Source organism: Lynx rufus, unplaced genomic scaffold (assembly GCF_022079265.1).
Source record: "Lynx rufus isolate CCGP_SWC_20201006 ecotype Redwood Valley unplaced genomic scaffold, mLynRuf1.p SCAF_24, whole genome shotgun sequence".
Taxonomy (NCBI): domain Eukaryota; kingdom Metazoa; phylum Chordata; class Mammalia; order Carnivora; family Felidae; genus Lynx; species Lynx rufus.
The window spans coordinates 8,772,741-8,786,711 of NW_025814839.1; the positions used below are offsets into that span (position 1 = coordinate 8,772,741).

Consider the following 13,971-nt stretch of genomic DNA (forward strand, 5'->3'; position numbering starts at 1 on the left):
AAGGCATGGGCCCTGAGAGAGCGCAGGCAGACCTCTCACGGGGAAACCACTCAGGGCTCCACACCAGGCTGGAGCTGAGAATGAACGTCTACGCCTCCTTCCCCGCCTCCCCAACAGGACTTATTAAGGGTGAAAAGGGGGGATCCTTTGCAAACAGGATGCCATGCATATGCCATGAAATCCAACATACATACATTAGGGACCCACGTCCATCGCCGTGGTGGACAAACTTAGCTGGTGTAGATGCCAGAACAGGAGGAGGGAGAAGGAATGTCCTAGAACTTCCTCCCCAGACCCCCAGTTCTCAGGGCCCAGGCTTCAGGGGGGTGTCGTGGGCGAAGGCAAGCTGCAAGGAGTCCCCAGAAGTCATCTCGGCCAGGAAGCCACTGTGCTTTTCAAATGGCAGGGGGAAGCATGGGGGCAAGGAGGCCAAAAGGGACGGTGCTCTCCCAGAACAGGCGAAGGCGGCAGAAATGGGAACCACACCCCAGAGAGACCCAGAGCTCAAAAGACATACAAGACTGTTCTGTGTACTTCGGAGCCATATGCAAAGAGGCCGAAACCCATGACAGGCCTGGGGGAACAGATGTTTACACAGGAGCAGTTTAGCCCCCCTGCCCACGTCTGGGCCCCAAGGCCTCCACGAAGCTGGTGCTTAGCTCCCCACCCCACCCCATCTTTCCAGACAGCACAGCTGGAACCCACCACCCAGGGACCAAGTCAGCAGAGGGGCGCTCCAGAGCCGGGGCGGCCTGGCTCTCGCTTGTCACAGGGGATCTAGAGCGAACGGCATCGTGCACGGGGACGCACATGTACACACAGACCGGTCCTGCGAGCCTGCCCGCGTAGGCCTCGTGCCCTCGTCTCCGTGGCCCAGGGGCGCTCTGCATTCAGCCTCCAGTTCTCTTCTCCACGTGGCCCCCGGGGCCTCACGGATCAATTCCACGTCTCCCTGGCTGGTCCTGGTAAGTCCTAGCTCAGGGGTCCCCAACCCTGCCCGGGCAAAAGGGCACGGGTCTGGGGAGTGGGGAAGCTGCCGACCTCGGTCGTGCAGTGCTCCCAGGCCGGCCGGGGTCGGTACCCTCTGATGGTGAGCCTCTGGCCTCCTGAGCTGGCAGAGGGCAGAGCGGGGAAGGAGAGGTGGCTCGGGGGCTGAGGCAGCTGAGTGCTGTCCCTTTGTCCAACGGTCACAGCCTGGAGTGGGGAGAGAAGAAGAGAGAGAGGCAAGAGGTCACATGGACACAGTAGTGTCATCTTTGGTAGATGAGAACCCTCTCGGCGGGCTAGGGGGTCTGAGACGAGCTGTTCCTGTCCCCTGCAAAAAGAGCTGGAAGGGACACCCATTTGTACCGAGGTCCTACTATGTACTGGGTTCCGTGCCAAGCGCCACAAATACCTGATCTCATTTAAACCCGAGAACAGCCTGCAAGATACACGCCTTGTACCCTTCTTACAGATGAGACAATGGAGGCCCAGAGAGGCTAAGTGTTTTGCCCAGGGGTGCACAGCCAGGAAGCCGCAGGGCCAGGATTTGAACCTAGAACTCCTCCCGCTTGATCAGGTAGCCTCTGGACTAGGGAGGGTCACCAGCGTGGGGGCTGGGCTGAGGGCATGTGGTGCTGGAACAGCTGCATTCGTGGCACGTGTAGCATGCTCGGGAAGGACTGGAAATCCAGGAAGCGGAGGGGAAACCGGGATCCACAGCACAGACTCCTGCTACGGGCAGAGGCTTTGCTGACCACTGCCGAGCCAGGATCTGGGCAGGCACGTTCTCCCAGCACGATTCTGGAAAGGGACCCTGAAGGTACTCAGGGTTCAGACCAACTTGGGTTCCAAGGCCTGCTTTCCTCCTTACTAGCTGTGTGACCACTGGGAAGGCACTCGGCCTCTCTGTGCTTCGGTTGTCTTGCGAGTAAAACAGTAACAGTGCTTGCCTCCTAGGTGGGGGCTCTGAGGAGTCAGCAAGATAAGGCGGACACAATGCCTAACACAGCACCTGCTACTAATGTTTTATAAGCGGTACCCGGGTGATGGAGATCACGCTGGCGGTCAAGGTGATGACCCAGACCAATGATGTGCGATGGACCTACAACATTACTGAAAAGAATCGGAAGCAGGGACTCCAACAGATACATGCACGCCACTGTTACCGCAACATTATTCACAGTAGCCAGGGTGCAAACAAACGAGTCCCCGCCAACAGATGATCAGAGAAACGACACGCGGGCCGTGCATCCAACAGAACGGTGCTGAGCCGTAACAAGGAGTGACGTTCTAATGCATGCCACACTGTGGACGAACCTTGGAGACATGCTAAGGGAAGACCCCAGACACAAAAGGACAAATACTGTATGATTCCACCTGTCTGAACTACCTAGGGCAGGCGAGTTCATAGGCACAGGGTGCAGGGGAGAGGTTACTGGGGGCCGGGAGGAAGAGGGATCGGGGGTTACTGTTTACGGGGTACAGTTTCTGCTCGGAGGGGGACAAAAGGTTTTGGGGATGGTGGCGGCGGCTACCCAACGCTGTGGATGTAATCAATGTCACTGAATCGTACACTTAAAAGTGGCTAAAATGGCAAATCCATGTGATATATACCCTACCACAATTTTAAAAATGAGTAATGTAACTGAGTTGTATATTTTAAGGGGAGAGGATTATACGATGTGTGGACTCTGGCTCGACAAAGCTGTTTTTTAAAAAAAGAAATACCATCCAAGTCGTTGTAAATTTTCTAGTCATATTTTAAAAGGTAAAAAAAAAAAGGTGAACTTACTAGTGTATTTTATTGAACCCACTATACCCCAAACACTGTAATTTCAACGTTATCACCAGTCCTGTATGTGTAATGGGACAGATTACACTTTTTTTTTTTTTAATCCCGAGTCTTCAAGATTTCGTGTGGATTTTACACACTCACAGGACATCCCGTCTTGCCACATTATGAATGTTCAAGGGCCACATGAGGGGAGTGGCCACTACGGCGCAGCAAAGGTCTGGACCCTCGCTACTCAAAGGGTGGTCCGCAGACCAGCCACACCAGCATCACCTTGGGGCTTGCTGCAAATACAAGATCTTGGGCCTCACTGTGGACATACAGAATGGGAATCTGCATTTTAAGAAATTCCCTGAATGCTGTGGACGCATATTAAATTTCGAGATGCACCGCTCTGGAATGCAGGCTTGTCCCCAGCCTTTCCTCTAGTTCCCCGTGTGCTAACGCACACTGGGATTCGGGAAGCCCCCGCTCCTCAAGCGTGACCCACTGGAGGGGCAAACCCAAGACCCCAGAGGTAAGTCTGGAGTTAGCCGCTCGCATCCTTGCAACATGCTGGCTGCAGCTGGGACCTCCTGGTTGGTACCCTCCACGGATTACAAAGGCCTGGAAAGGACCCAGATCCTGAGTCTCCTGTGGCCAAACCCTCTGCCGATCTGACGCTGACTCAGGAGGCTTCTAGAAGGACTCCAGCATTGGGTGACCATCTCAAAGCCAGATGAGGGTGACCAAGGGAACCATAAGGGCTGATGTTGTGGGGAGAGAAAATTCCGGATTAGGGAGCTGGAGCCTGACTTGTGTTCCCAACTTCGTTAACAACACCCCCTGCGGATGTGGTTGAGTTTCATGATTCATAGTTCCTCCATACGTAAAAGAAGGTTGGATCAATCTGGAACGGCCAAGGAAAGCATCCCGTGCATTGATTCTGAGTAACTGGCTCAGTAAGTGGCTAGCAGAAGGGCTGAGTGATGGTGGTTGTGCTGTGATAGATTAGCCATGTCTGCCACGGGTGCAGGAATGGGGCACAGTCACCACACACATTTGCATCCACTGGGGAGGTAATCCCCAGGACTTTTCTACTTTGACAGTGGGAAGCAGAGAGGACTTCTGTTCCTTTCAGGTCTCGATTCATAGTGTCTTTTTATATTCCCTCTCCCTGAGGGGTTGTGATGTGGCCAAGAAAATGGCCACGCTCGGCAATAAACAGAGTAGCAAAGTCAGTAGGGACAGAGGTGGGAATTGCCCTCCGATCTCTGGACCCCCAAACCCCATGCCAGCTATTCCACAAAGGAAAAGCCCGTCACATCCCCCCTCCCCCCGCCCCGACAACCTTCACTCAGCGGATGACCCTAGGGGGAGCAGGTGTGGGACCACATGGCCTCTTGGGGGAGGGGGTCTTCTGGTTCTGAGGAAGTTTCTAGAATGCTCTGTCATCCTCTGAAAAAAAACCCAGCTCCTACCATGCCGATCTGGCCTCTGACCACTCCTGGGACCTCACCTCCTATTTCTCTCCCTCCGACTCACCACGGCCTGGTCGTACCCACTTCCTCTCTGTTCTACCAGCACTGCACGCTCACTCCCGCCTGGAGGGCTCAGATTTTCCACGTGGAGGCCTGGCTTCTCCTCAAGGGCTTTGTTTTTTTTTAAATTTTTTTTAATGTTTATTTTTGACAGAGAGACAGAGAGAGAGAGAGAGAGAGAGAGAGAGAGAGAGAGCGCGCATGAGCGGAGGAGGGGCAGAGAGAGAGAGACTAGACACAGAATCCGAAGCAGGCTCCAGGCTCCGAGCTGTCAGCACAGACAGCCTGACGCGGGGCTCGAACTCACAAACCATGAGATCATGACCTGAGCTGAAGTCGGACCCTCAACTGACTGAGCCACCCAGGCGCCCCAAGGGCTTTGTTTTAACAGGACCTCCTCTGAGGGGCATTCCTTGACCCTTCCCTTCCACCCTTCAACACAACTCCATCTGAAATGATGACCCTTTTTAAAACATGTTTACCTGCTTCTTGTGCCTGCTCTAGAATGTAAACCCTATGAGGCCAGGGGCTTATTAGTTTTGTTCACCACTGTATTTGCGTTCTACGATAGAGCCTAGCACGTAGTAGGTATTCAATACACCCAGACGGAGTAAAAAAGCGAGTGAAGAGAAAATTTCACTGATCCTAAAATCCCATCCTGCCAGACCACACGGTCTCTAGGGTCTCTGTTTTCTCAGCCCAACGGCATGGAAAAATACAGAAAAGAAGGCCCTCTGCTCTCCCTCCAACCAGGGAGCTTTAAGCCCCTCTGTTCAGCTAACTCCTGCCCTCTCCTCCTTGACCCCCGGAAAGCAGAGGCCACTGGTGATGGCCCAAACGACACTCGGGTTCTGTAACACCCGGTCACTCCTGGGACCCACCCAGAGCTCTGCGATTCGTTCTCCGACTTGCCTGAGCTCCGTTAGCTGGAGAGAGTCCTCACTTGTTAGAGCCTCCCTCCCTCCGTTTTCATGTTCAACCTGTACTCAATCCTGGAAGGCCAGCAGAATACCGCTTGTTCTCGCTCCTGGCAGACAACGGCGGCTCAAGTATACAGAACACCTGCTAACGTGGGCGGCACCGCACCAAACGCCCCAGCGCACGACCTGACGGCATCGCCACGGCGCCCCCGCTAAAGCCGTTTACCGCCCTCCTTCTTTGGAGGCTGACGCTGCAGCTCAGAGAGGCCAAGGAACATGGCCAAGGCCACACAGCGATGAGGCGAGCGGGGGTTCCAATCCATGTCTGTCCGACATGGGAAGTCTGTGCTGCCTTCACTGTCTGGGAAAAGGCTGAGCCCCTGGGGGAAGAAGAGATCCTGTCCTCCAGGTACAGCAGGCTCAAATGGTGGGGGGAGGGGTAGCCGAGGCCCCCCCCCCTCCGGGGCCTCTGTTCCACAGGATGCTGCCTTGGGGATCCTCGCGGGGTCCCGTGCTGAGATGCTGACAAGCGCTCTGGTGTGCCTGTGCCCGCAGCTGGGGGTTTGGAGACGCGTGTACCTCCATTTGCGCGTCGGTGCGGAGGCGTGTGGTGGTGAAGTGCCGCTGTGTGCATGCGTGTGTCACGTAACGTAACCGTGTATGTGTGTATGCCTGCGTCCGCCCACACGTGTGGGCTTGCGTACCGGGTGTGTTTGGGTGTGTTTTCACGCAATGTTTCTGTGTCGGGCGTGTGTGTGTACCTGAGTGCTCCCGTGCGCATGCACACGTGCGGAGGCGTGTTTCCAGGTTCAGTTTCTATGTATGTGTGTGTGCAACCACGTGTGCCTGGAACGGCAGGGCAGTGGGGAGCAGGGACCCCTCGGCAGCCTCATCTGGGCCAGCCTCACCCTCACCTTCTGGAGAAATCGCTGAGGCTGGGGCCTGGGAAGGAGGCCCCCAGAGAGATGCCTCATTCAGAACCACTGATCTCCATCCAAGAACAAGTAGGGGGAGGGGCACAGAGCCTCTAATGAGGAAGCCGGAGAGACACTTACTTGCAGCAAGGAGAAGCTGAGAACCCTTGTCTTCATGCAACAGAAAGTTCTGGAAGCTGAGAGATGCCGTGATGGGGAGCGGCTGCTGGGCCAGGGGGGAGATTTCCTGAAAGCCAGGCCCCCCGGAGGAGCATGCTTGAGTAGCTGACACAGGGGGCTGGGTGGGTTCAGGGTATTGCCTTGTACATGATGTTCAGACTCACTGGGGCATCAACCTTCATCAGGAGGACATAGACAACGAGGCAGCCACGTAGCCACAAAGACCAAGACCCTGGAGGGCAGCCTCCAGGACCCGAATCCCAGAGCAGACTCCCCTGAATGGAAACCTGGTAGGGAAGGGTGGTGGCTGGGGGAGGGAGGTGGGTATATGGAAAGGAGATGCAGGCAGAAGCAAAAAGGTGGCAAAAGCCAGAGGACAAAGGCAGTGGGGAGAGATGCTAAGCGAGAACACTTACTCTGCAGACTTCCAGAAATGTCCGGGGTGAGACAGGCGGCGGTTTCGCTTTGGCAGTTTCTCCAGCATGTCCATGAGCTTAGTGAAGGTAGGTCTTTCTTCTTGTTCAAAGGCCCAGCAAAAGAGAAGAATGTCCTAAAAGAAACCAACATGTGGTGATTTAACATAAACGATGATGTCTTTGGCATCTCATTGGGTCTGTCCATTTGTTTACCCATTTGCCCCACTTGCATATTCGTCCATCACCATCCACCCATCCATTCACCTACTCATCTATCCATCCGACCACTCATCCCAATTCATGCATTTCTATCTATCATCTTTCCATCCATCCAACTCTTTATCCATCCATTCTTCCACTCATCCAACTCATGAGCCCATATAGCAAACTAGGCAGGTCCTTTCTATTCTAGAAGGTCTAGAATATGCTAAGATCAATAATGCTCCCTGAGGAGTTTCTTGGGCATTTTTATTTCCTCAAAGGAAGGGAGAAAAGTGAATCCTGAGGTCTCTATCCACATCCCCATACCAAAAGTGCTCTTCAAAGTCAAAGAGTAGAAAGTTACTTTTAATAATCACCTCACCTCAGAAAAGAAACCTAGATACAGGTAATCCTTAGAAACATACCAGATTATTATTCCTCCCCTGACTTATCTGCCTTCTGATCAAAAGACAGGACTCTTCCTGCTGTGTTTTAGAGGGTGATTATGAATTTATACTCAGGCTTCTCTGATTCTGTGTATAGTGTTCTGAGTCGGATAATGCCTTAAAAATTTTTATGTAGGTACAAATAAATTAGAATCATTAATATGGGTAGCATTTTAATAGATATCTTTTAAAAGTAACAGTAAAAGAGGAATTCACTGGTTCTACTTGATTCAGCAATTCATTGCTAGGAAAAATCTGGCCAAGTGCTACTGCACCCTTGAGGCAGGAACCTGAATTGCAGGCATAGTTCAGAAACTACACTTCCAAAGCTCCAAATCACTATCTGACAAGGCTGTGGGCATGCTATTGCATCACCCTCTGGGGAAGCATTCATAACCTTAACACACAGGAAAAAGAAGGTCCAGAACCGTATCTACCTTTCTCTTTGTTCCCAAGAGCTGGCACTGACCCAGGACTTACCGAGATTTCTTTTCCCATGCCGATCTGGCTGAGGTTGGGTTTCATGCCGGTGCCCATTTGCCAGATGATTGCCTCTGCTGGTTGGGTCTTGAAAGGCCACTCCCTGGCGTGGAGTTCATACCAAATTGTGCTGTTGGCAGATGTTGTTAAGGGGTGTTGATATGCTATGTCGCTCTTCACCCTGTATCAACACACACACACACACACACACACACACACACACACACACACACACACACCCAGCCCTCTATTTCCTAGTTTCTTCCTCACAGGGCTTGTGTTTTGGTAGCAGAGATACACCTAAAGCTTTCTTGATGTCTCAGAAGTCATGCTTATCCCAGGATACCTTCCCTGGTGCCTGAATTAAAACGAGTTAAAACCTAGCACCTTGAAGTTTAATGGAACATGGCTAGGATTTCTGACCCTAGACTTACACTTCCAGGAAACCACTGTAAGGAAATACTTAGGTATACAAAAATCCCTTTACAAAGATATTCTCTATAGCATCATATATAATATCAAATCAAGGAGAAACGACACAACCATTCAACAAAAGGAATAGGTTGCATGTATTATGGTAACTCCATAAAACAACATGGAATATGATATTATTAAAACATTTCAAAGAAATTTTGCTCACGTGAAAAAAAATGCTTAATATATAATTCTAAGTAAAAAAAGCAGGACACAAGACTGTATATAAGGTAGTACCTACTCTTTTAAAAAATTATATATGTATAGACAGGAAAAAAAGAAATAGTAAAATGTTAACAATGGCTAACCCTGGGTGATAGGATAGGATTTTTTTTATAGTTTTGTTTTCTATTTAAATATAAACTAGCTCATGGAATAGTGGGGAAAAATTGCTGGGGGGGTGTGGGTGGCAGTGAGGACATTGGCGGATGCCATGGGGTACTCACTGGGTGCTGGGGAATTGCTGAGTTGTATCATAGGAATAGGTCTCAGCTCACTGGGAACAAAATTCCCAACTCAGGAAATATCTGAAACAATCCTAGGAAATGATCTTTCCTCTAATCTAAGATAATTTATGCAAATTTGCTTTAAAGAACACGAAGCACTCTGCTATCCTCTTTACTGATCAGAGGACTGTGTCAAACCAGCTATTTCTAGGGTCCTACTTCTCAGCATATTCTCCCCCTGCCAGCCTCATCCCTCCGGGGCAAGGAGCGGTGATGTCCGGGTGTTGGGGTGTTGCGTTAGATGGTCAGGAAGTTGCCACATTAAGGTGCTAGATGATTACTGTTGTAGTCGTAATAATCAATAACACTGACTGAGTTTTGACTCTGTGTTAGACACTATGCGAAGCCCTCTGCATTTGTAATGATTATGGGGGACGTATAGGAAGCATCCCTTTTCCTTTTGCTGATGTGACATCTGGGGGCTTCCCTGACCCTGCAGGGACTGCCGCTCTCGGAAGGGCAAGCTTATTCCTAAAGATGGTAAGGGACTCTCCCGTGAGTATGCCTTTCATATGCAAACTAGCCAATCCAAAGCCCCCCGCCCCCCCCACCTCCATCAGGCTTCCACTCAGGGCCAATATTCCCCTGCCCTACTGGGATAATCTTGCACTCCAGGGCCCGCTAAATTAGTCACACTAGCCAATTCTAGCCTGCTTACCCTGCCTCACCAGCTCCTCCCCAAGTAAATCATAATAAAGGCTCTTGCCCACATCTTCCTCCTCACTGACCCTGGTGCTTCCCTGTGTGGCCCTGCTTGATATGATGTGCCCCCTCCTTTGGAAACCATGAATAACAAGCCATCTCTTCAATGACAGTTGTTTCCCCCATCTATTGCCATCAACACACCTGAACAAAAAAAAGACCTATGTGTTCAAACAGGAAGCGCTATCATTATCCCCATTTCACAGAAGAGGAGACAGAGACTCAGGAAGGTTATATATCTTACTCAGGGTCACACAGCAAATAAGAGGTGCAAGCCAGAAGCTGAATCTAGTCGATCTGACTGTAGAATTGCACCATTGGCCATTATGCTATGAGAAACCTGCCCTCCATCCTGTTCCAGAGTCTTTCCTAATTGGGGCAGTGAAGGATTCAGGGTCGGCGGGGGGCAATCCTCCCGCTGATGGTCGGGGTCTGGGGAAGGAGCACAGGCAGATTGCAGGCAAGGGCTCATGTGAAAGGGGGAAGGGAGCCTATTAGGAGCTTGACCCCGTGCTGCATGCCTTACAGGTGTTTTCTCGCTCAATCCTCGGAAAGCTTCCCCGGTTTTATTCTCTTTGATTCACAGTTAAGGGAAATAGGGCTTTCCGTGGTAAAATGACTCTGAAATCCCCGTGGCTAAAAGCTCCAACTCTGAAGTTGGGATGTCCCACGTTGGACTCCGGATCCACCCCTGACCACATGGCAAGTCACTGAGCCACCTGGAGCCTGTTTCCTCGCCGGTCATTTGGGAACAGCAATGGTCCCTGCCACAAGGGATGCTTGTGAAGATTCCATGAGACAGCACCCACAAGAACCTTAGCGGGATGCTCAATATGCTTTTAAAAGTCCAGTTTTGTTCTAAGTCCTGCCTGAGCATGATGTTCCCAAGCAACAAGAAGCACCTAATTGGCAGGAAACCAAGAGCACCAGGTCCCTTAGAATTCAGCAGTGTCAGGAATAAAAGCCTCATTAAAACTTCCTTTCAAACCCAACTTTCAAGAGAAACTCACACGAAGAAAAAAATAAACTGCTAAAGATTAAAACTCCAGTGGAAAACCAATTACCCACTTTGGTACATTTTGTTAATTACATTCTTTTTCCTTTCGCTAAATTTATACTAAAATATACCAACTTAATTATTGCAGTTTGGTTTCAGATTACAGTCTCTAACGAGGTAAAGATTTGGGCATAAACTCATCAGGGCAAATGACAACGTCTAAAGGGGTCCAAGTGATAGATGTCGAGAATCCTGATGGGCCAGCAAATGCCTCCCCCATCCCCCACCACCGAGATGTACAGAGAGGACAGAGTAGGGGTGCTTTTCCGCAGAAGACGGTCTGACAGCTCGTGGTGTTGCTAAGTCTAATTGCACACATCTGCAGGGCTGCAACTTTCCCAAACAGCTTCCCCAGTGCCGTCTCTGCTTGTAACCAGCAATCTTTGCAACCACCTTGGTGGACAAGGTAAGGCGAGGACTAGCATGGCCGTTGGAGGGAGGGGAGCCTGGAAGCCTTCCTGGATGCACCTTCTCAGGGTGCATCTGTCCTGCACCTTCTATCCTTCTCTGCGCTTCCAAAGACATCCCATTCTCTTTCATGGGTGTGGTTTCTCTCTCCTTGCTCAGACGCCCTACACCCCTCTTTCCCAAATTCTACATGTGTAGATACAGATGCCTTCTAGTTGGTTCTACTGGCCATTTCAAAGGTAGCCCAGGCTCACTGTGTCCAAATCTGCATTCTTTCCCGTCCCAGCATAGGCCAGGCCTCCCCTCCAGGGTCTCTCTCTTGGTGAAAGACATTAGTCTCCACCCAGCTGCCTAAGGTAGGGATCTGGGCACCACCCACATTCTACCCATCATCAAACCCTATCCCATCCACCCGCCCCCCCATTGCTTCTTATGTCCATTTCCAGCATCCAAACCCACTGGAAGTGATTTGGTAGAGATTGCCAGCATCCCCCCTGGATTGGTCTCCCAGCCCCTCAGTCTTGTCCTTCTCCTCTCCATTCTCTGCACAGCAGAGTGATTGTTCCAAAACTCAAAGTATGATTGCGTCACTCCCCCTGCTTAATAACCATCAATGGCTCCCCAGTGCTATGAAGATGAAAACTCCTCAGCCCAGCCTCTCAGTCGCTGCAGGATCGACCCCGATTCCCTCTCTAGTCTCTCGTGTCACCACCCCCAGCTCATTTTTTTTTCCTGATTCTCTATCTCTCAGTTCCCTCCCCTCTCACTCCCCACATGTTCCTCCATTGTGGACAATTTGTTTTCTGTTACTCTGGGCCTGTTCACATGTTCCTTCTATCTAGACACCTTGCCCTACCCTCATCTGGCCTACTTATATTCAACCTCTCACTCAGGCTCAGGAGTCACCTCCTCTGGGAAGCCCTCTCTGATCTCCCAGGCTGAATTTAGTTCCTCTTTTACTCCCACAGTCCTGTGGGACTGCTGTGTTTATCCTCAGCATAGCATTTATCATACTCTGCTAAAATTGACGACCTCCTTGTCAGTCTTCTACTAGATAAGACAGAGGAGTCGTCTTTGGTGGTCTAAAACTGTCTACAAATTCTTAGACATCCCTTTCTAAAAAAGTAGAGCTTCACTCACCTCCTTGTGATTTAGAGGCTTGTTTCTAACACACAGAATGTGGCAGAAACAACGATATGTAATTTCTGAGACCAGCTCGTAAAGGCAATACAGCTTGTGAGGTCACTCAAGCAGCCTAAAGAAATGCCCACAGGGCAAGGAACTGAGGCCTCCTGCCATCAGCCATGTGGGTGGGCCACCTTGGAAGTGGATCATCAGCCCATTGAGCCTTCAGATGAGACCACAGCTCTAGCCAACATCTAGACCACAACCTTATGAGAAATTCTGAACCAGCTCAGAACCACTCAACTAAGTCACCCTCAAATTCCTGACCCCAGAAACTTGAGATGATAAATGCTTCTTTAATTCCCTAAGTTTTGAATAATTGTTAACAGTAGGCATTCCATAGATATTCTGTGGTTATTGCTTCAGTGAATGAATGAATGGGTCAAGCAACTTGCCATGGTCACATGGTTAGAAACCAGGCATGAAGGTTTGCTAGGGTCATCCCTCTGCCACACCCCACTTGGATACCCCCAAACTCACCCAGAAACCTAACCACCTCGGCCCCAGAAGAGAAGTACCCCGTCTCTTCCAAGAGCCATGGAAGAAAGGCTTGGGAAATGTCCCTTTGCCTGTGGGCCACCTACCCGAGTGCAAAGACATCTGAGTGCTTGGAGAAGGGGAGCTTGTCCTCCTCTGTGTCGGGGGACAGCTGGCGGATGATCTCTGGTGCCAGGTGGCACAGCCAGCCATTCTGGATGCGGAGTTTATCCTCTCGCCTGGAGAAGCAAAACACAGAGTCAGCCCCGTTTCACAGCCCAGGGAGGACCAGCCCCCCAGCACTGACCCTGGGTCTCTGGACCATCTCTGTCCTGGCCCCCACCCCCGCCACACACTGCTGGGCACTGTCCGACCTTGTACTTGAGGCTGAGACCCAGTGGAAGGGGCGGGGAAGACTGGTCTGGAGAGAGCCACCCAACACCCAAACCATCATCGGGTCCCTCTACTTCTCAGGCACCCCCTTCTACATATTCATTCAACAACGACAGCTGAGTCTTGTTATCCATGGCAGTTATGTTTTATAAAGTCTCTGCAAATAGTGAGTTAGCAAATATGGAATCATTGCTCCTAGAGGAAATACGTCTTCACAGGCACAGCTCACACAGATTGTAATCTTTAATCCTAAAAGCAACTCATCCTAGTACGTTCGATTTTCATTATCTTACAGGAGAGGAAAACAAGGCTCAGAAGCGCTGAGTGATGTGTCTGAGGCTGCCCCACAGGGAGATGCCAGAGTTGCAAAGCTCTGTCCAACTGGCCCGGGGGGGCGGGGCTTCCTGCCCTGCGCTGCACAGCCCCCTCCCATCTCTGTCCCCTGGTCATCTCTGTACGGGAGCTGAGGCGAGATCGCAGAGTGTCCCCTTGTTTGACCTCAGCTGGGAACACATGCATCAGGTGACTCAAATTTTCACCACCCTGTGCATGCCCATGAATGATTGCAAATGTGCGGATTGATTTTTGGGGTGCAAACAGATGTGAGTAGGCAGATTCGCAAATCTGGAATCCACAAATGAGGAGGATCGACTGTATTTATGGAGAACCCACTATGCCTAAACTCTGTGTTTGTGGCACCGGGAGCATAGCGGTGAGGGAGTCCAGCAAGGTCCCTGCCCTCCTGGAGCCTCCGCTTTGGTAGGAGAAGGTGATGGCAGATGAATTAAATAAATAGGAAAAAACACAGATAGTGATAAGCATTATGCAAAAAAAAAAAAAATTAAACAGGGGAATGTGTTAAAGATAAGAGGGAACTTACTTTAGGTAAAATGTGAGCTAAGATAGGACATAAAGG

At 50.8% G+C, this 13,971-nt stretch overlaps 1 protein-coding gene across 1 annotated transcript in view; it reads right to left on the minus strand.

Annotated features, from left to right (window-relative positions):
- Positions 1 to 6,722: 6,722 nt before the first annotated feature.
- Positions 6,723 to 13,971, minus strand: part of KSR2 (kinase suppressor of ras 2) — a 427,363-nt gene continuing 420,114 nt past the window's right edge. Inside the window, exons 17-19 of the mRNA XM_047088271.1 lie at positions 12,770 to 12,901; positions 7,854 to 7,983; positions 6,723 to 6,860 (exon numbers count right to left, since the gene is read on the minus strand). Of these exons, the coding sequence (XP_046944227.1) occupies positions 6,723 to 6,860; positions 7,854 to 7,983; positions 12,770 to 12,901 (400 nt within the window). The remainder of the gene's footprint in view (positions 6,861 to 7,853; positions 7,984 to 12,769; positions 12,902 to 13,971) is intronic.